General features: G+C 40.2%; 2 protein-coding genes across 2 annotated transcripts in view; one reads left to right on the forward strand and one right to left on the reverse strand.

The window, feature by feature from the left end:
• Nucleotides 1-22,054, reverse strand: part of LOC119658524 (centrosomal protein of 162 kDa) — a 352,018-nt gene that overhangs the window by 147,817 nt on the left and 182,147 nt on the right. The window lies entirely within an intron of this gene.
• The window catches only part of LOC119658526 (carboxypeptidase B), an 85,448-nt gene continuing 83,848 nt past the window's right edge, over nt 20,455-22,054 (forward strand). The window contains exon 1 of the mRNA XM_038066004.1: nt 20,455-21,072. Within this exon, the coding sequence (XP_037921932.1) occupies nt 20,832-21,072 (241 nt within the window). The 5' untranslated portion in view covers nt 20,455-20,831. The remainder of the gene's footprint in view (nt 21,073-22,054) is intronic.

The following is a 22,054-nucleotide window of genomic DNA, read 5'->3' on the forward strand; positions in this document are numbered from 1 at the left end:
AGGTTAGTAGCTATCTCCGAATTAGCGGTGCTAATCGACATAAATAACGACCCTAATGGACATAAATTATGCTACACTCTTTATATAAAGGTGAATTCAACGAAGAAATGAATTACACGAGGACGAATGGCAGAACGTAAGCATCGCTAAGAAAGAACGCACAGCAGTAGGTAATTTACTGCTGGTACGAAAAATATAGCAAGAATCGTGTAATTACTCAAAACATTTATCTCTAGAAAATATAATGAAATGCTTAGATCTGAGCGTTGAAACATTCTAGCATTCAAGCATTACACTCTGATGATGGAAGTGACCTTCATAAAAACGAAAATGGAAATGGAAAAATGATTATATAATCATGATTCTATGTGGTACGGCTTCCTAGTGAAAAATGTCATCCATTGTTATAGTTAATATCTCAATGGACTTGTCATCTCCAGGCTAAATTTTAATCTAAACATTGATTTTTTCTCAGCGAAATCTAAATTTGGTTTTGGTTAAAAATCGTTTAGGCATTACCCCCATTTTGGCAAATATTTGAAATCCGTCATTAGTTGTCCATTGCGCTAGGGCATTCCCTGGTTGGGGACGAGCAACCTTCAAATTTCAGGACTTTTTTCGTTACCTAATTCGACTACAAACTGTGCCGATTGAAAAAAGTTTTTTATTTATATCTGGAATCTTAGCATACTTTTCGAAAACGATATCGAAGGCTCCCACGATGCTCACTTTCTGGGACTTTAAGAGATTTGATACGAATAGGCCATAAGCGTGGCTCGCTGAAGCTCTGTTATCGAGATAAAGATCTCTTTACAACAAAGCGTACAGGACTGCTCCTACATTTTTCTGGTGTAAGAACCGTGGGTTTGATTTAACAGAGTCTGTGGCATTGGATCAGTAAAAGGGGCTAGGATCTTCAACGGTGAAAGATCCATAAGGCCGAGAGCTTGTGTTTTGATGCCAAGACGGTTAGAGGCAGCCATGCTGAGACAGTTCTGTTCTCAGGACTTAGTTACGGCCATCGTACAATATCAGGTTAACGGCGAGACGAAAAAATAAATAATTGCCTCCGTTTATTTACCCTATGATTCGTTGTATCCTCTACCGACACAAGAACTCAGGGATCTGGTAGAGTATGAAGAATCAAGTGGTGTCCAACTCTTAATAGGTTGCGATTCGAATCTTCAACATATTTGTTGCAATCTAAGATCAGAGAAGTTCTTTGATTTCATCAATTCAGCTGGCCTCATGACTTCAAACGACTTCTGAAATGTGCTCGCAAAAGTAATAAGAACGAAGACTGGTTAAATTTCCTCCTCCTTTAGAGCGTACTGTGAGGAACTTATTTCAGCCTATTTTAGCTTACAAAGACTGTTCCGCTCGAAACGACTCACCATAGGGTCAAAGCTCTTACTGTACAAGACTTGGGTTCTTAGCAAGAAAAATTGCGAACTCTTGGCCGCGTTCGAAAGAAGAATCCTCCGAAGAATTGTTGGCTCCCTACATGAGGATGGACGATTCCGTACCCTAGACAATGAAGAAATCTATGAGCGATACCATGACCGTCCGGTTGTGGATAAAATCCGGCTCAATAGGTTACGGTGGGCGGGTCACTTAATCCGTATGGATGAGGATGATCCTACCCGGAAAGTCTATGAGGGCGATAGATATCGGTAGAAAAAGAAGAGGAGGCAGACCCTGCCTAAGATGGAGCGATGGCATAGGTCAGGACGCCAGACAGCTTTTAGGGATATTGAATTGGTGGAACTCGGCGCGAAACCGGGATGTCTGGAGTTCCTTATTAAGGCAGGCCTAGACCGGATACCGGTTGTTGCGCCGTTGATGATGATGATGTGAGGAACTGGAAAGCGGAAGAGTGACTTCAAGGCTGTGCAGAGTGTTGCAAGGGGAACTGGAACACTCCGAAAGCGGTTGTTACCTATAAAAAGGTGGGAGCTGCCATACTGGGATCCTTTGAACATTTCAAAACACCTGGCATGGTTGATATTTTTCAAGCAATGCTAAAGGAGGGTGTCGAGGTTCTCGAAACAGGCAGCAGGAGAACCTCGAATTGACTGTGTTTGCAGCTGAATATTCATTGGCTTTGTCCTTTATTAAACGCTCCTTACCTGAAGGTGTCAGCGATTACTTAGGACGAGAAAGAGGAATCAAGACAAGATTAGTTGTCTTTTTGGAGGAAAGAGTGTAAATGAAGAATTGTTGTTTTCCACTAAGATTTTCTTGGGCGTAGTCTTCGGTGATTTTCGTTATGATTTGATGGGAATTGACGGAAAGGAAACAGGGAATGTTTCGCTTCTTTGCATCGTTGCCTGCTTTTTCGCATTGGTTTGACTTGGGGTTGCTTCAGCTAGAGCTAGTGTTGCCTGTTTTGAATAACAAGCCATTCAACATTATATTGTCCATTATGAACAATTTAAAAGCAAGCATTTACTGCAATGCAAGAGCTGCCAGCACCTAGGACATGTTGCAATCAACCGCCACATGGCCTACCTGACCTGCGTCAAATGTGGCGAGGTTCATATTCCAGGCAAGCAGGCGCCAAAGTTTGTCAGTTGCGGGAAAAGCGAAGACCCTACAAACTACAAAAATTGCCTAATTTTCGCTTGGGTTATGGCAAGGAAGCACGATCCTCCCGTTTTACTCCCATTTAAACTACTCGAGCTTCGAGCCGCCGTATTACGTTTTCATTCGTCCGCAAACACGGTACGAAGCGCACTATACTCCAGTTGAATTCGCCAAAAGGATTCCTGCAGACGTTCAACGCGATCCTGACTTCCATCAATTGACGTAACATAAGCCCAACCTAGTGCCTCTGTATTAACCGCCCACAATGCAATACTCGCTCCACCGGTGGTACAGGTATTTTTATAGCCGAGAAATTCCTGTCTTATCAATTCAAATCACTCAAAGCTACCATGATTTTCTTTAAAACTCAATTGTTCTGACCAGTTCATCGATTCCCACGATTTCCAACGGGTTCACTCCTCCTGCGCCTCCTAACTAAGAGAGCAAGATAAAGCATGGCATCTAATAATAAATATCGACCTTAAAGCTAGGTACAAATTTTGATAAGATGCATGTTCAAACCAGAAGAAGGAAAGACTACACCGTTTTTGGATAAACACTCAGCACAGCATCAACCTGCCCCACTTCAGTTCAGCCCTTCCCACATTCTATAAAGGCCATGATAACTCATACCTGTAGCACTGTTAGCAGCAGTAATATTACTGTTAACTTCCATTGCAATACCCAGCCTTTCCTACAAACAGCCCTCCATTTAAGTGACCATGATGATGTAATTCTCGACATCAAACTTCTTGCCTTTCCAGCATTGGGTTGAACCCTGCAAAGCTTCAGAAAAACATCTCCAGGCCCAAAAGACGAGCTTCCTAGCAAATCTCTTTCCCGTCATTACACCCCGTACATACCGCACCCAAATACACAAAATCTCACCACCCATTCCCTCAATCATTCATATCACCGAGAAATTACTAACTATTCCATCCATTTTGTCGCACTGGACATGATCACGGCGTCGATCATAACGTCAACGGGAGGTTCCGACAATCTAATTTTTTTTGCCATCAATTGTATCTAAATATAGTGTAGAATATATGGGCAAAGAGATTTTTTGATGTTCGGAGTCGTTCGAAAATTATAGTGTTAAACAGGTGATAAGTCACATGCCAGATTTATGACGATCGCCGTAATAAAGCTCGTATTAATCGGTCCGAATGACGTTCGAATGACCTCGCTAAAAGGACAAGAATTGAAGCCAAGGCTGGACATGTGTTTCTTCAAGAAACCTAAGGTTTATGGACTAGGTATAGCAGATTAATGGTCAGTTAAGGTTTTATGGCTAAAAATCGCATTCTACTTTTTAAATGCGTTTTTCTCGAAACCGCATGTTGAAAATCGGCTGCCACCGTAGCCCAAAATCTATCTATTGAAATTCTTTGAAATTTTCAGGGCTTATTCAGAACATATTTCTACGGTCCGCAAACTAGGATAATTGTGATTCATTCAGTAGTTTTTTTTTATTCATTGAAAAAGCCGTAAAAAAATGCCAAAAGTTTAGGACGGCATCAAACATTTATAATAGTTTTTAATATTTTTTAATAATCCTAGTTTGCGGACTGTAGCTAAGTCTGTACGTTAAAATGCCGTTTACTTTTTTTCTCTAAGATGATCGCAGCGCCCTAGCGTGGCAGCAGAAAAACACCTTTTTTGGAAATGGGTATATAAATTGCTCCATATTTCAATAACGAACTATGTGACCGGGCTGGAAAAATTACTAAGCACGCTCAATATATTAATAAATCTATGGTGAAAAATTCGTATTTGCATCGTATTTGTATCTTTATTCACAAAAAATTTCTAAAAAAAACCAAAAAAACGGCCTTCACAGGGGATGACCCCCTTAAATAGACTAAAGTCCTAAATCAAAATCCAACAACACCTTGCATCCATATGTACATATCCCGGAAGGCATTCTCAAAAGTTATGCCATCTAAGTCGCACTGTCTTCCTCGTTCAAAGCTGACCTTCCAAAAGGGAGTATGAACTCTAATCCCAGCAATATCTAACAATATGCAGATGACCTGATCTTTTACATGCCCACCAAAAATGTTTCCTTCGACATATTTTTGCCTTTGGAAATTATCCCTAAAACCCCAGAAATGTGTGTTTCACGATAACGTGGCGATAACTCCTAAAATGAGGAGGGAACTTGCCGTCCTTTTCCTCGACTCGGGAAAACCAACAAATCGTAGGGTATTCAAAGAAAGACCTCGGTTAAAGCTAAATCTAAAGTTAAATCAGTTTCCCCAGGGCAGCATCTTCTGTGTGTCTGAAGAAGGAAAGTGAAACATTTACCGAGAAGGACAGGGTACACCTGCTTCCCAGCACCCATTTCCCGATCTCCTACCCATAGCGGAAGGCAACAACATTCTATATGACACTCCAACAACAAACAGGAGAGTGTAAAAGGAAAATCGGGAACTAGCAAAAGAGGTATGCTCGCAAGCTAGAATAAGTTGAGATATGGGAATATTCAAACCACTGAAATCACCCGGAGTATGATAGATAGCATTTTCGCGGCACTACCTTAGAGAGGCCTAGAAACCATTTTAAGATCTCTCCTAAAGGAGGTAAGGGATATCATAGCTTTGGAATATACATATATCAAGGCCATGAAGGCGTGGAAAATTCGTCTTTATTTCGAGAACAGGCGGAGTCAAAGGGGTAAGTTTGACCTACTATAAATTCACTATGATGCTTGCTATTAAAGTCTGTCTTACTGCAAAATTCAGCAGATCTAGGATGATCTTAGGGGGGTTGGGTAGTAAATTTTCAAAATATATTATTATTAAATTTATTTGGGCAGATATTGTAACGAGTTAATAGGTATATAGTAACTAGTTAAGGGGAACAATAATTCTACTAGTGCGTAGTGTGACTTTAGAAGTTAAGAACAACGATGTTCACTGGTTACAGCACTTCATTTATTTCATAAAAACAATGGCACTGACAACTTCAACAAAGGATGAATTTCATAGAAACCTTGTATAAGAATCTTTTCACTTTTTCCAACAACACAACTGGTGCTAGTTATTTTTATTATTTTTCTGACATCTTGTATCTTTTCGGTTCTCTCTTTTTTCTCATTCCAAAAAATATGACATTTCCCGTCACCTACTCTGCTCTTCACTCCTGTAGCGAGGTCTAAACTGAGTGGAGAGTACCGGTGATGTCATCTGTCCGCTGGTATTCGCTACATTCGAAATAAATTTCGAATGCCGCGAATCCTGCCGCGAGTTATGTCCCCATAACAAATAGCATAGACACCTAATTTCCCACAATCAAATGTAATCAAATACACCAAATGCACCTAAATTCAAATGTAATTAGATACACCAAATGCACCTAATAAAAGCAATATTGCACTTTAACAGTAATGAAATAAAATACATTCATTCCGGCTAACAAACTCTATGTAGCACATGCCGGATGTGCATTATCAAAATCAGCATAATCATGTTATAAAATATTGTAAAGAATGAAATGAAAGTCATTAATGTTTTTACCACGGAAATAAACGGTTCTTTCCTAAACAAAATTCCGTTTTATTTATTTTTTTATCCGACGTGTCTATCAGACACATAACTCGCGCCACATCACTCCACCTCCAGATGAAACCTAGGGGTTTCAGCGACCAAATCCAGAACTGTGTTCCCCATCAGTCCTTGAAGCGAACGCGCCGTTGTTTAGGGGTGCACACGGGCTTCAGCCTGGACAGGGAGACACCGATCTCGAGATGGAAGAAATGTTCTCCCCGCTCGAGAACGCGGTACGGGTCTTCATAAGGAGGCTGCAGCGGCTTCCGGACGGCATCCGTCCTGACCAAGACGTGCGTGCACGTGTCCAGTTCCTTGGGCGCACAGCAGGGATGCAAACTCTACTTATTTATAAGGAGATCTACTTATTTTCGACTCGATCTACTTATCTCCTTATTTTTGCATGAAATCTACTTATTTTTACACGCTATGATTGATTTTTCAATTTTTGCAAAGCGCATAAATAGTCATTGAAGTAGAAGGTTATATTACAACAATTTTCGTTTAGAGTAGAATGGATCTTGATGCTGAACTTAAAACAGTAGTATAAAGACTACCATGATAGTTCAACGGTCAAGTCTTGTGGCTTGTCACTTGGTTTGTGTATGCATGACATGAGGCCGTGCATGTGTATAAATTGCAGTTGGAAAATGTGTCAAAGTGTGTCAGAGTGTGTCATGACATGATTGTGTTTTTTACTTGTTTAACTGTTCGCACTTTGTTTAGCGCCGGTGAGCCGGTCGGTTTCGCTTGAATTCTATGAGATTGGAATTTAAATTTATTCATGTAATCGTAAGCTGCGTAAGTAAGAATTGAAAATTAAGTTTAGCATGTAACTGTAAGAAAGATAATTTTAGGCATGAAAATGAAAAGATTTTTCGAAGTAGTTTCGAAGGACCCGCAGCGGGCATCTTCAAGTTCTGAACCTGACTCGGAAAGCACCGAAGGAATTAATGAAAGTCCGGAAGAGGATAAGGAATGTGAAAAATCGAAAAAGCAGAAATATGAACAAAAGTACGTAAAATACTGGGAAAGTGAATTTAAATGGTTATCTGAGGGAACAAAAGGCTGTCATTATGCATTCTGTAAAGTGTGCTCTGTAGATGTATACATAGGGAAGATGGGTAAAAGTGCAATTAAATCCCATGCAAACACCCAAATACATACAAAAAACGCTGGAACGATTTCATTAAACCTAGTGCAACAAAATATTGAACCATTATTTAGTTCAGCATCCAAGACTGCTGTTATTGATGCCGAAATTATGATGGCAGTATTTGTTGCGGAACATAATTTGGCATTCCAAATAATGGGTCACTTACCGCAATTCGTTAACAAAATTACCCCGGATTCGAATATTGCCAAAAAAGTAAAGTGTTCTAGGACGAAAATGGTAAACATTTTACGGAACGTTTTGGGAATATCTTACATAGAAGAAATTGTTGATTTGTTAAACGCCAATAAATTTTCTTTAATTATTGACGAGTCCACAGATATATCTTTAGTAAAAACCTTGTGCTTGGTGGTTAGAGTATGTAAAAATTTTAAAGTACATGACTTGTTTTTTGATTTAATTGAAGTTGAATCTGCAGATGCTAGTAGTCTGTTTTCTGCTGTAATCAATAGTTTCACGAAGAATAATATCATGTACAAACAAAACATGATTGGTTTCGCAGCTGATGGAGCCAATGTTATGATGGGTAGGAATCATTCCGTATCTACATTATTGAAAGCAGACATAAATGATTTGTTCGTTCTTAAATGTGTTTGTCACAGTTTTCACTTATGCGCCTCATATGCATGCGAAAAACTTTCTGGCGAAGTAGAAGATTTGGCGCGTAATACTTTCAATTATTTGAAGAGTTCATCGAAACGTCTTAAAGATTTTTCTTCCTTACAATATTTTTTTGAATTCAAAGCAAATAAAATTTTACACCCTTCTCAAACGAGATGGTTATCATTATCCGCAGTCGTAAGTCGCTTAATAGAACAGTATGATGTGCTTATAGCATACTTTTCTATTGCAGTCAAAGAGGAAAATCTACAAACAGCTAAAAATATTTTAACGTTGCTGAAAGATCCTATAACTAAATTATATTTATTCTTTTTAGAATTCGCACTTCCTTTTTTCATTAAATTAAATAAACTTTTTCAATCAGAAAGCTCACAGATACATAAGTTGCACAGTTCGGTTAAAGAAATAGTATAATAGTAACATTGTTAGAGTGCTTTGTAAGGAAAGATTATATTACAATGTTTTTAGATAGTATCTCAGAATTTAATCTCCCTCCAGAATGTTTGTTAAATTTGGAAAATATATACCTCGGTATAAAAGTTGAATGCTTTCTAATTACGAATGAAATCAATGTCATTGAAATAGATACTTTTAAGAATAAGTGTCGTAACTTTTATATTGAGGCCGTTCTGCAAATATTAAAAAGATTGGATTTGAATAACTCTTTTTTTAGGAATCTTTCCATAATCGCACCTGACAATGTATACGCTTGTACCTATAAATCGATAGCTCCACTTTTACAACAAGTCCCACGTTTACTAGCTGACAATATATTATACAAGAAATTGACTCGGAATACCGTACTCTGATAAATTTCGTAAAAGATAAAGAACAAATTTTAGACATTGAAGAATTTTGGCGTATGGTTGCTCGCATTGAAATTGGTAACGAGCAAGCATTACCGAATTTAGTTAAACTAGTATTTGCTATTTTGTCCTTCCCACATTCGTCTGCAAATGTTGAAAGGGTATTTTCCCAAGTAAATTTAATGAAAACAAAAATCAGAAATCGATTAGAGAATGCAACCATTAAAGCATGCTTACAAACGAAAGGGTTACTAAAACTACAAAACTCTGATTGCACAAATTTCAAAGTGACTACTGAGATGAGAAAAAAGTGCAATAAAGCTATGTACGATATTCCCAAATAACTTAATTTAATTTTTATTGAATTTTTATTTTGTTGGTTCCTTTTTTATTTTGGAATTAAGTTTTGTTTTTCAATGTTGAATGAATTATTTTACATTTTATTTATTGTTATATTTTATCATTAATTCTGAATTATGTTATGTTTTTTGTGTTCTGTACCTAATGCTTTGAATATATTAAAGTTATAAATAATATTACGAATTTTTTTGAGGTAACAGGGCTCTTAATGACAGAAAAATAAATCTACTTATTTTATCATCAAATCTACTTATTTTTTTCCTCAATTCTACTTATTTTATTTTTTTTGAGTTTGCATCACTGGCGCACAGACAGGTGCGGACGAGTGTTGGGTGGGAGAAGTGGCCTTCATGCGTCGGAGATTGTCCCTCAGCAGACGCACCAACCCCGACTCTGTGAAACCCGATCTCTTGTCGAAGACCGGATCACTTGGGAGTCTCGGGCTCTCCCCGTATACCAGCTCCGCGAGGCTGGCAGCAAATTCCCCTCGGCGTGTTATACGTAGGCCGAGTAGGACGAGAGGCAAGACTTGGGTCCAAGACGGATCGTCGCGTGCCATAATGGCGGCTTTCAGCGTCCGGTGCCAACGTTCTAGCATTCCATTGGATTGCGGGTGGTATGCCGTAGTCCGCTGGCGTTTAAACCCTAGGACTTTGCCTAACTCGGAGAAAACGGTGGACTCCAATTGCATTCCTTGGTCAGTGATGACCACTGCAGGGACGCCAAAGCGAGGTATTCACTCTCGACAAAGGGCTTCGGCACAAGATTGCGCCGTAATGTCTTTCAGAGGTATTGCCTCAGGCCACCGCGTAAACCTGTCAATGATTGTGAGACAATACCTATAACCGTGCGAGTCTCGCAAAGGCCCTACTATGTCGAGGTGTATTATGTGGAGCCGCTTGGTAGTGCGGGGGAATGAACCCACTTCTTTCCTTACAGACCTGGTGACTTTACACTTTTGGCATGCGATGCACTCTCTGGCCCAGAAATTGACATCACTTCCCTTAACAGTGTTATTATTATTCCGTTATCCGATTTGTTCTCTTTGCGGTAATCAATGGAAAAACTGTTGGAATATCCAGAATAAAACTTCCCGCTACAATAAGAGAATTCAGTATCCCGACAAATACTAGTAAAATTAATTAAACTGACCCTCACTAATTTGAAAACCCAAATAAAAGCAGAAGGAGCACTCCCGAGACCAAAGCAGTAGCAAAACGAGCATCTTATTGGAATATATAACCGTAATTTGTTTTGGTTTCTCAAAACCTGACCTCCAAATAACGAAAATCTTTCAATTTATCATCTCTTAATGAGGAAGATTTGACCATGTAAAATCATGATCTTGTCAAGATCCATTCGCTCCGTTGCTTCTCCATAACATACACACAATAACTAGTTTAATTAGCGAGTGCACTTAAAGAACCATAAAATCCACACCGTCAACACGAACTTCGCAGGTGTGAATTAAGACTAATGATCCGCGATTTACAAGCTTCCAGATCTCATCCGAATAATGAATGATTGAACGAAGATGGTAACTAGGGAATGAATGATCGACGACTTCTTTGAAAGTAAAGTTGCAAATAAATGACTTTTGCTAATCACATTCGCTAATTTCCGAACTTTTCCATTCAGCACAATAGAGTAAACGCCAGCAACGCCCAAGTAGTAATTTGAAGCTTCTTTCATTGGAGATGAAAAAGTCCAGCCCGTTAAGCATGGATGGTTATCGAGCTAGGAACGTGGGATGAATCCAATAAAGTCAAAACAGGTGGACGCCAAACTTTCGATTTCTGTTTTCGTTTCTTCGAGAACATATAACTGACAGACTCTAATTGATGGTCATGTAAGTACACATATGAACTCCACCATTTATGACTATGGCATATTTTCATTTCCTTGTTTGCTCAGGTTAAATCATTACAGAAGCTGGGAAAGGTTACATTAACGAAAGGTTTGACGAAGGTAGTTCTTTAGCCTTATTTGCATGTACTTGACATTGATCCATGCTGCCCTGAAACATTCTAAGCGACTATCTGACGATCTGATGCAAACAAAAATCTAGAAAACTTTCAGTAAAACTTAGCTCATCAAGAAAACCAATAAGTTGAATGCGCAAAAACAGGGAGCTAAAGAGTTTAAATAGGACAAGAACAAACAAATTTACAATAATAAATCATTAGCCCTCAGAAATCATGTGTCCGTCGCAAATGTTTCACACTTGACTCTTAGCACACGCATGACTACATACTGAATGATGCTCAATCAATATGAAAACGTCAATATGTCATGCTCGTCTCATTAAAATGAAAGTGGAATGTAAAAGAAAGTTAAATGTAATGTCTTAATACTTATCAGCATATGTACCTGTTTGTTCTTGCACTCCAGGGCCCCAGCATAATTTACAGGTGAAGTGCAGAAGGTAAACAAGCTAGAGTTCTCCAGGTCTTGCAAATACTATTTGGCATGAGATGTTAACACTCGAGAGATATAATGAACCGACATAGTATCACAGAGACGATTTAAAATCGAAATTTCGGATTTGATTCGACGATTAATATGACCTGATATCAAATGATTAAGAAAGCCACATCAATCCCTGTGGCGAGAAAAGAGTTAGAGATGATCCTACCTGAGCACCGAATTTTTCCAAAAGAGAGAGAAACGTTGATAACATTAGACTTTTTTGATAATATGGAAGAGCCCGTTCGACGCTGCGGGTCTGGTCCCAGGAGTCGAAAAACACCTTCCCCAATCCAGGGTGTTATGCGAATCATACCCATTAAATGGTTTGCAGTTGGGGGTAAATGACTGCATTCAAATGGAGCCTCATTGCTTGCTATTTACCTTAATTACGCATGATGACAGTGTACCTCCTCAAAAACGGAGTACTGAAAACGTTGGACCTTCTGGACCTCTTAATTGCTCAGAATATGGATCTCCATCCAGTCTTTAGAAGCAAAGTCGAGAGCAAACTCAACACAATCGGGGTAGATGGGCGATCCTTTGAGGAAACTAAACGACGTAATTCCCTTATCAACTATCGATTTCGCAACGTACCTGGTGGAAAGCCTACCGAGACTTCGAAGTAGCCCAGGTAAACCTCCACCACCCAAAACTGCATTTGCAATCATTTCAAGGGTTCAAAGGATAACATGGGAATAATGCTTACTTAAGAGCCCTGAGTATGCCTGGGGCAGATTCACGGTTTGCTAGGAGGAAACATGCCGGTAATTTGGGATCTGTGCTGAAACCAAAGCTCGCATATACGTATACTGCGAATCTGCCCCCGGTATACTCAGGGTTCTTAAGTCAGCATTATTCCCATGTTATCCTTTGGAATTTCCCCTTGAAATTATTGCAAATGCAGCTTTTGCGTAGTGGAGGTTTACCTGGGCTGTTTTGGTGTCTCGGTAGGCTTTCCACCGGGTGTGTTCTTCAACGTTTCTGACGGGAGACCTCATGACTGCCGGGAGCAGAACTCGAGAGACAGTCGTAGCAACAAGATACTTCTCAGGAGGACAAACAGATCCACTTGAATTAGTCGTTAGACTAGTAAAGTTCTGACAGAGGAAAGCTACTACCGACCATAACATCAAGGAAAGTAACGCAGGTTCTTGAATTCATCCTTAGCAATTAGCTAGAACAAACCCATCAACATTCGTGCCCAGTACCATGCAAGAAGTACTAGATATAACTCTAGGGAACACTGTTGAATGGTTTACTTAAGGATTGGAGGGTGTCGGGTGAGTCCTTTATGTCGGACACTTAGAACAATCAGACTTGATATTGACGGCAACTCGAAAGTATTGGGAGGCGGAATAAATAACATGCGCTTTTAAGTATTCGAAAATGATTTTATTTAAAAAATATTTACAGCTGAAATTAAGTAAAATGTTTTCCATCAGCATCGATAACCTTCTACCATCTTTCGGACAAAAGATAAACCCTTCTGTGAAAGAACTCCAGATTTTTTGAAGCGAGGCGACCCAATTTTCTGAGTAGTTTTTGAGGTGAGGCGAGTGAGGTAAAACCTCCCAGCCAAGCAACTCCAACGTGTCTTTTACGATTTTCACAGAATAGGTCGAGCGTTGTCGTAAGTTGTCTTTCGCTCAATTCTGGCCGTTTATTGTGCTCGACTTAAAACGATCATATGCTCTCGATGTAGTTATTGTCACAGTCTCATTCGGTTGCAGCAACTCGTAATACAGCACACCTTGCTGGTCCCAACAGATACACAATATAAGCTTCTTGCAGTGGATGTCTCGTTTTGGTGTCGATGTTGGCAGTTCATCTGGCTTCACTCTGGTTTTTTCGCTTAGGATTGTCATAGTGAATCTACTTTCCATCACCGGTAAATATTCAATACAAAATTAACTTCTTTTTGTGTCTTCCAAGGAGCATTTCACAAGTGGTTAATCGCCTTTCTTGCCGTCTTTCCTTCTTTTTCGATGAACGAGTTTATGTCCGCGTCTTGCTATCTGTTGTTGAATCAACATTTAACGCTTCCGGTAACTCCTGCAGAGTTTGACACGGATCTTCTTGAAGTAACGCTTCCAGCTCTTCGTCTTCAAACTCTTTTGGTGCAGCGGGGCGCGGCTGGTTGCAAAAGTTAAAATTAATACTCTTGAATTGGCTAAACCGATAGTTCGTAGTCGTCAGGGGCTTCGCCAAGCAGACTAAGACTTTCCTTTTTCAATTTGCGAAAGTATATTAAACTTCCCGCAAATGCTGCTTCGTAGGGACAAAATTTTCCATTTTCGAATGGTTAAAAAAAATATTCTGAACGCTACAACTATCTGTCAAATATAAAACTTTGCAGCTTGCCTTGTCATTAAAACGATATGATACTTTCATGTTATCATTTCTACAAAACAGCATCTCAGCGACATCTCCGCTACGGTTTCGTACCAGGGCAGAAGCAAGTTATCAGACGCTGCCATGGTAGCAGCGTGACCGAAGCGGCTCGCAGGTGTTATGATATATGTTCCCTTTTATAATTCGCGAAACACGACAAGCGTGCGAATTATATCCAACGTAAGAAACCGTAGCCGTCTTCGTCCCTCTTTTGATATCTGAAATTTGGCTGTTAAAAAGAGGAGTTCGTGAACCATAAAAAGTGGGAGAAAGTTGCTCTCCATTTGGTCCGGTCCGACATCAAGTGGATGTCGTCATCTACACATGTGAGGCAGTCAAAATATCAAGAAACGTACCTTCGTGGAATGGGAACGAAGCCAGAATGATAAATGAGGTCTGAAAACTCTTCAGCCTTGCAAAATAGAGCAGGGACTGGCCAAGGTACAAAAATGCAAGCATACAGGCTGTACAAAGTTAAAGCCAAAAATAGGGCAATATCTTCAATCTGTCTGAAAAAGATGCGAAATTTACAGAATTCCCAACGGGGGTCCCGCTTCATGGCGGAAGGCAACAATTTGCGGTCGCCCCAACAGAAGGGAAAAAGGAGAATTGGGAATTAGCAAAAGAGGTATATTCAGAAGCTAGAGTAAAGTCAGCTGTAGAAACCTTTAGCCCACTGAATTCACCCGGAACAGATGGCATTTTTCCAGTACTACTCCTGAGAGGCCTAGAAATCATCTGAGGATCTCTTCCAAGGGTAATAGGCAGTAGCATCGCCTTGGGATATATACCAAATGAATGAAGGAGAGCAAAAGTGGTCTTCGTTCAGAAAGCAGGAAAAACGGATTTTTTTGAACCTAAATCTTTCAGGCCAAATTGCCTCGCTTCTCCCGTATTGAAAACGAGGGAAAGGTTATAGATAACTACATATATTAGAACTAAAGTTCTAACGCGCAATTCTCTACATCCATGTCAATACCCTTACCGGGCAGGACGGTCAACCGAAACTACCTCGTATTGGCTAGCGGATATAGTATGCGATGCCATAGAAACAAAAGAGATAACACTGTGAGAAATACGACATTTCCTGAGCACGCCTGACTCGCTCAATAGTCGTCAGTTCGACCTTATTTGCTTCTGTTCCAAATCCAGAATGATTTCCCCATGGAGCATGACTCGATCTGATAGTAAGCAGATTTGATTACATGTACGTTACCGGCTAGATGAAACTCAGGTGATCTTAAGGAAAACTACCTGCCCGAAAAATGTAACACTAATGAATGAATGAATGAAGCGGTGAACGTTGCAGATCTTTTGTCATTGTCATTGCGGTCCTCAACATCATGTTTTTCCATCATATGTCCAAGCTAGATGTTATGAGAGATGTTATTGTATTCAGATCATGATTGCAATGGCATACTTAGAGAGCATCCCATGGACTGCATTCTAAAAAAAGCCTGCTTATCCTCTATATCTTTCTCAGTGTCCATATTCTATCTGATTCCAATACATCACTCCTGACAGGTGTGCTAGAGTAAAATAGCACAACGCCGCAAGAAAGACACGAATATTTCCCACAATCCCATCACCTTACTTCGATTGTTCCTAGCATATTCACATAAATCAACCCGCAGCATTTGCTTAAAGCCAAATATTACCTATCACACAGGTAATATTACCACATTTGTAATGCAGTGATCGTAGGTAATGCGGTGATGTTTGGTAATGTGGTGACACTTGAACCGCGTTCGATGATAATAATGTAATATTACACTTAAGGCTGATATTACATATATCACTTACCAATGCGTAGCCTCTACATTATAATAAAATTCGAGATTTACAGTTTGCTCGCCCCCCAAATCGTATTCATATCGTATTTGGATAGCATTTTGTTTCCATTATTTGTGACGCAATCCTTGAACGGTTTTGTTTGGTCATATGTAAAGAAGTGCTGTACAACTAGATCATCCGTCATCAATGGAAACATGTGGAAGTCTGAAGAAGTGGGACTAATACTAATAATTTGTATTAAGGGAAGCCATTATGCCACTTTGTTGGTTATAGTATACTTAATAATTATATTATGATAATCAATCCTATAATCTAGAGACAGTTTTGATTGTTTCCAGATTCAGGCTGTCTATGATTTAGTGTTAAGTACTCTCTCAGATATTTTAACCTACTTTGCACAAGAGTCAGAAATTGTCTCAGAATATGCACGGAGAATCTGTACATAGTGTTCGCAGATATCCTTAACTTTCCCAGGGGGTACCATCTCGTTTGCGGTAAATGTCCCATATTCCTTTTTCAAACAGAGGACATTGCTCTACGCTGGCTACAACTCTGATGCTTCAGTGATTTGTTCAATCATTTCACAGAATTTCCTGACATTTTTTAACTTTGCTTTTATGATGGCGTAACTTCACGTCGTCAGTCAATCCTCGGTTCGTTTGCCATGGTTGTAGAGTTTTTGAAAATCTGCTCCCATTCTGTTCCTGTTCTCCCAAAGTATTATACATCCCTTAATGATAATCCTCCGAAGTATCCTTCTTCGAATTTTCCTTGTGTACACGCACCGATATGTTACCGAATCTTTGATGATACAATTAATAATGCATTTGTGTTTGTTGATCGCCTCCAGAAATCGATCAAGCAGGCTCCTGGTCGTTGATATCCCTCGACTGCACTGCCTCGGTGATGGACAGTTTAACCACTGTGGCTACAAGCAGCTTAGACAAGGAGGTGGTTAAACTAAGCACATCGCTTACCGGGTTATGATGGAAAGATTTAGAGGTCAAGTAGCTCCGAAAATTACATGTCCCAATCTCCTACTGAAAAACGTTTAGGGTTTGTTCCCTCAGGGAGGTTACAGTCTACAAACATCTCTAGATGTGGTTGTTATTATACCCTGACGAAAGGAGTATTGGAGATTTGCGGTAGGCTGGAGGACAACAAAGCGCCCGGCATCGACGGCACAGGTCTATATGTCTATTGGACACTATGAGGAAAAAGTTGAGAGGCTTATCAGGCCAACAATTCTGCTTCCGTACAGCCAGATCAACGGTCGACACCATCAAATTGGTCACTGGTTTAGCTGAAAATGCGATACACGGAACAGGTGGCACTAGCAACTATTGTGCTGTGATTACCCTTGGCTTGCAAAATACGTTCAACTCTGCCGGTTCGAACCTTATAAGGAGGTCATTGGCGGCGATTGGTGTACCGAATTACTTAACTGCGCTAGTCGACAGCTACTTAACAAATAGAAGGCTCTGGTACTACACAAATAATGGAACCAAAGAATACATTATCTCCGCGGGTGTTCCACAGGGCTCTGTGCTGGGACCGCTATTGTGGAACATCATGTATAATGATAGCGAGGTAACAATAGTAGGTTACGCCGATGACATAGCATAGGTGATTGTTGTTGCAAAAGATCTGGCGGATGTGGAATTATATTCATCCAAAGCAATCACTATTATAAAGAAGTGGCTGAAAGATGCAGGTCTTGAACACAAGGCGGCACTTATCACGAAGCGGCGTAAGGAAACCAATGCCATATCAGAATGGGGAAGCGATCATCACATCACAGCCAGCAATTAAATAGCTTGGAATGCTGATAGGTGCGAGACTGCATTTCAAGCAGCACTTACTAATGTTTGGACCAAGGCGTCCAATGTTAACATAGCCCTGGCAAGGACGATGCCAAATGTTGGGGGCTCGCGATGCACCCGTAGACTGCTTATAATTAAAGTGGTGAGACCTATACTGCTTTACGCAGCAGCAATTTGGTCAACTGCATTGCATACCGCATCCAATGCTCAAAAGATAAGAGTATAGAAAGGCCGTCCTAAGAGTGTACTGTGGTGATAGAATCATCTCGGACGAAGTGGTCTACGCAATAGCTGGAATGATGCCGATCGACATTTTGGCCGATGAGATGACACGTATCTATAACGGACCGGATTCTTCCTCTGATCGGCAAAAGAAAGACCCTGAAAGAGAAGAATCGTTAAGCAGGTGGCAGCAACGATGGGAACGAGCGAAAAAGGGTCGATGGAATCACAGATTGATTCCCAGCATAAAGGTTTAGACGCAGAGAACGCATGATAAGCTAAGTTATGATCTCATGCAGTTTCTCATAGGTTTAAACTGGACAGCACACCCAACTGTACTAGCTGCAACGGTATTCCGGGGGACCCGCAGTATGTTTTCTTCCATTGTCCTAGATTCGCGGAGGACAGGAAGAATCTAAACGAGACATTAGCACAGAACAGTAGCAGCGGAAAATATAATTGGGAAAATGCTCGCATGTCAGAAGAAATGGAATGCAGTGAGCGACATGGTAGGGCGCATTCAGTGCAGATTGAGAGAGACAGAGGATGCGACCCAGGCGCGGTTGCAAATGCAATCGATGGGCAAAAAGAGAGGCTAGAGCCATGTGCACCCCGTTGGTTCGTGGTTCCGCAGCAATAAGGTCAGGAGTTAGGGGGTGGTTTTAGTGAGTAAAAATCCCACACGCTGGACCATGTGTACCAGTGTCTTTGGAAAATTTCCACCTCTGGAAAAAAAGGCAAACAGACAGACAGTAAAGCGATTTTAATGAGGTTTTTTTTTACACAAAACCTTAAAAAGGACACTACTATTAAAACCGAATCAGATAATAGCATACTTGAACGATATTAACATAACGGCACGCTTACCAGCCGGAGCCAAAGCAACTTTTCTAGATCTACAGTTTGCAACAAAGGTAGTTGGATTAAGAGTCAACGATACCAAAACAAAATTGATCACCCAAACAAGAAAACCAGCCCCAACACAACAAAATTTGAAAATTGGGAAATACAACCTCGAAGATATGGATGGTTTCATATATCTTGGAACACATCTGAGAAAGGAAGGCAAAGAAGTCGACGAAATTTGATTTTTTTTATTCCGTTAAGAAGAAGTCGCACGGCGTCCTTAGAGAGCTATTGTGCCCCTTTTACTGATTACGGTGTACCTATTAACTATAGTACATCAAGCCACAGTCGTTAGGAATTTCAGTATATTCCCTACTTTCAAATCTTTCAACTTTGCATCTGATACTAAGTGTTCTCTCACGTGCCTTGACCTACTTTGCACAAGTGCCTGACACTGTCCTCAGTCTGTAAAGAGGATTCAACTCACTCCGCACAGAACCTGCAGGCAGTGTTCGTAGATATCCCTAGCTTCTCTAGGTGATATTTTAGTCGGCAGTGACCAGTGAGAATTCCCCCTATGATTCGGAGGTTCTTCTTGGTGAGGTTTAAACAGTCCTTTGTGCGCTGGGGTCGTAACCGCCAATAAGTACCCTGGACTGCTTCTTTCCTGATAAATCCCGCCAGTATAGTTCCCTCAGCCGATCCTCTTCATTCTTTAATGTCATTGCCATAAACCCCTTTCCGATTCCACAGAAGGATTCTGGACCGCGTAGAAGCATCCCTGCTTCCTTCTTGGCTAGTTCATCCGATGTCTCATTGCCTTCCAACCCAACATGGCCAGGAACCCAGGGTATCCAGACCTTATTGAACGAGTCTCGGAAAATGGAGAAGAGAGGTCCACCAAATCTGAAATAAAAACTTCAATAAATTTCCACTGCGGAGCCGATTTTACCCACATAATTCTCACGCACGACCCGGGTTTTATAGTGAAGTTTCACAAACTGCAGTGGACAGAACATATGGAGCATGTAGATGACGTAAGAATCCCCAACATTAACGAAAGCCACGAAAATAGAGAGCGCACGATATACGTCTACAGAAGATCGCGATTAGGATTTAGCAACTGGAGGATGCGATCAGTCCACCGACATTTTTGAAGACATATAATATATTCTGGAGATCAAGGTTCGATTTTGGCAGTCGCGACATTGACGATGATGTTCTGGTGAAAATATATAATGAAATTTTCAGAGACCCTCATGATATTCTGCATCCCCTGAAGCAGCAATCTAAACTCTCAACTCACTCTACTTTCAACAATACTCTGAATAAGTCCTCACCAGTTCTCGATAAATTCCATTACACCAAATTTCCAGTAATTTCAATATTTTTGGTAATAATGCGAATTTATCTCCGTAATTTAAGCTCAGCGTCGTTGCTAATATGCACGATTGGTCGAAATTCCGTTATTACTTGAAAGCTGATCAAATTATGTTTACTGGTATTCATAATTCATGATATTAACAGGCGAAGCAAATTATTTAAAAAACCGGAAAAAAATAAGGAAAAAAACTTTCTCTGTCCGAGAAAGAAATGCGAGGCAATGAATTTTTTCGCACTCTTCATTAAAGACGTGGGATATTCCCCTTGTTCGACACTAAGCATGCACTAAAGACCAATATTGTTTCTGCGATTCTACAGATTGTCCGACGATGCGAACTTTTCTGCAGCAAGAGGTAGCGGAGCCTGCTGGAGCATGTATCTATTGATGACTGCAAATCTAGTCGGCCCATCCACACTACGCTCGCTAGATACCCCATGATACGAGCGCTTACAAGATTTTAGATATCTTCAAGCCAGATTTTGCCGTAGCTTGACCAAAATACTATTTTGTTTGGGACTTTTCGCAAAATCATTTGCAACGGTCTTTCGAGACTACGAGCGCAATGGGAAGGTGCTCAAAAAGGTGAAGATTTTCGGTGGACCACATCTTCATCATTCTTAGTTTACATACCAAAGGGGATGTATGTGCGACCATTGACCGGACCTGTAAGATAGTTGGCGTAGTTTCGCGACATTATGCTGTGAACCTGTTCACCGAGTTATTGCAAGTGAATTACTTAACTGAGGTCATCAGGGATCATATCTTTATCTGAAATTTTTGGGTGTTTAGAATATTTTGATAGTCATGACTGTGATTAAGAGTGCGTCGGTGTTGAGTGTTTTAGTGATTTTACTCGGTTTGTTGTGCGCTTCGACGGAAGGACAATTGCAACTGAGTCGACTGCAGTATTTTATCAATAAAAATTTTATCAAGTTCGGGAGAGCAAATCAAACGAAAACTGTGCGGCATGATGGTGCACAATTGTGGAAACTGCATACACAGCAACTGTGGAGTAAGCCGTTGGTGAAACTGCAGTTGGAATATGGTTTGTATTTTATTTTTTAATATTATTTGGTGAAGTTCCCAAGTTAATTCAAAGTGATATATTTTAATATTTGATTGTGCAAACTTTATGTTTAAAAAAAAGATAGTCTGCATATTTTTGAAAAATACTCTCGATTAGACCCGGTAAAAATCAATGATAGTTTTATGAATATAAAATCCTGAGGAGCCGAAAATATACTACTAATTGAGAAGTTGGGAGGAGTAAATAACAATCCCATGAGTTACCAACTGCTAAATTATTCTAACGAGTGTCTTACGAGTGCAGTTGTGATTGGCCCTACAATGGCCTTGCAATGCCGAGAAAATAAATCAACTATTCAGTGACATCCACATTCCACTCCTCCGATAAATAGATATAAACGTCTCAGTTCAGTGTGTAGATTTGCACAGCAAATCCTAAAGAAAGCTAAAATATGGCAGAGAAAATATATTCTTCCGCGGCTGAGGGAACTATACTGAATGAACTTCCAGGAATGGAAAAGTCCAGAGTGCTCATGGAAGGATGGATGGATGGAAAATCTTCCAGAACGTAGTAGAAATACTCCTCGTCACTGCAGGCTAAACTATTGCCTGGGGAAGTTAGAAATATCTACGAACATTGTCTATAGATTCTATTAGAAGATTGGCGAAACTTCCACACATGTTCTAGGACGCAGTGTAGGACAAAATCTGAATCAGGTGAACATTTATTCCAAAAATTAGGCGATAACGGTTTCTTACCAGGGCAGAGGACTACGAATTATATTGAGCGCAAATCCGCCCTATTGACCAGAGCTTGGCCAGAGCTGAAAATGCTTTCCCAGTGATACATCTAATTCAGAATAGTTACATTGGCTCACTTCTAATTAAAAATACCATGCCAACATTCTACTATAGTCGGAGTGACTCTTAATTGGGTGCTATAAATCCATTGTTCCCCGGAAGACTGTTCCGAAATTACCGAGCTTACATATTAAAGTTCA

This window comes from Hermetia illucens, chromosome 5 (genome assembly GCF_905115235.1).
Source record: "Hermetia illucens chromosome 5, iHerIll2.2.curated.20191125, whole genome shotgun sequence".
NCBI classification, from domain to species: Eukaryota; Metazoa; Arthropoda; class Insecta; order Diptera; family Stratiomyidae; genus Hermetia; species Hermetia illucens.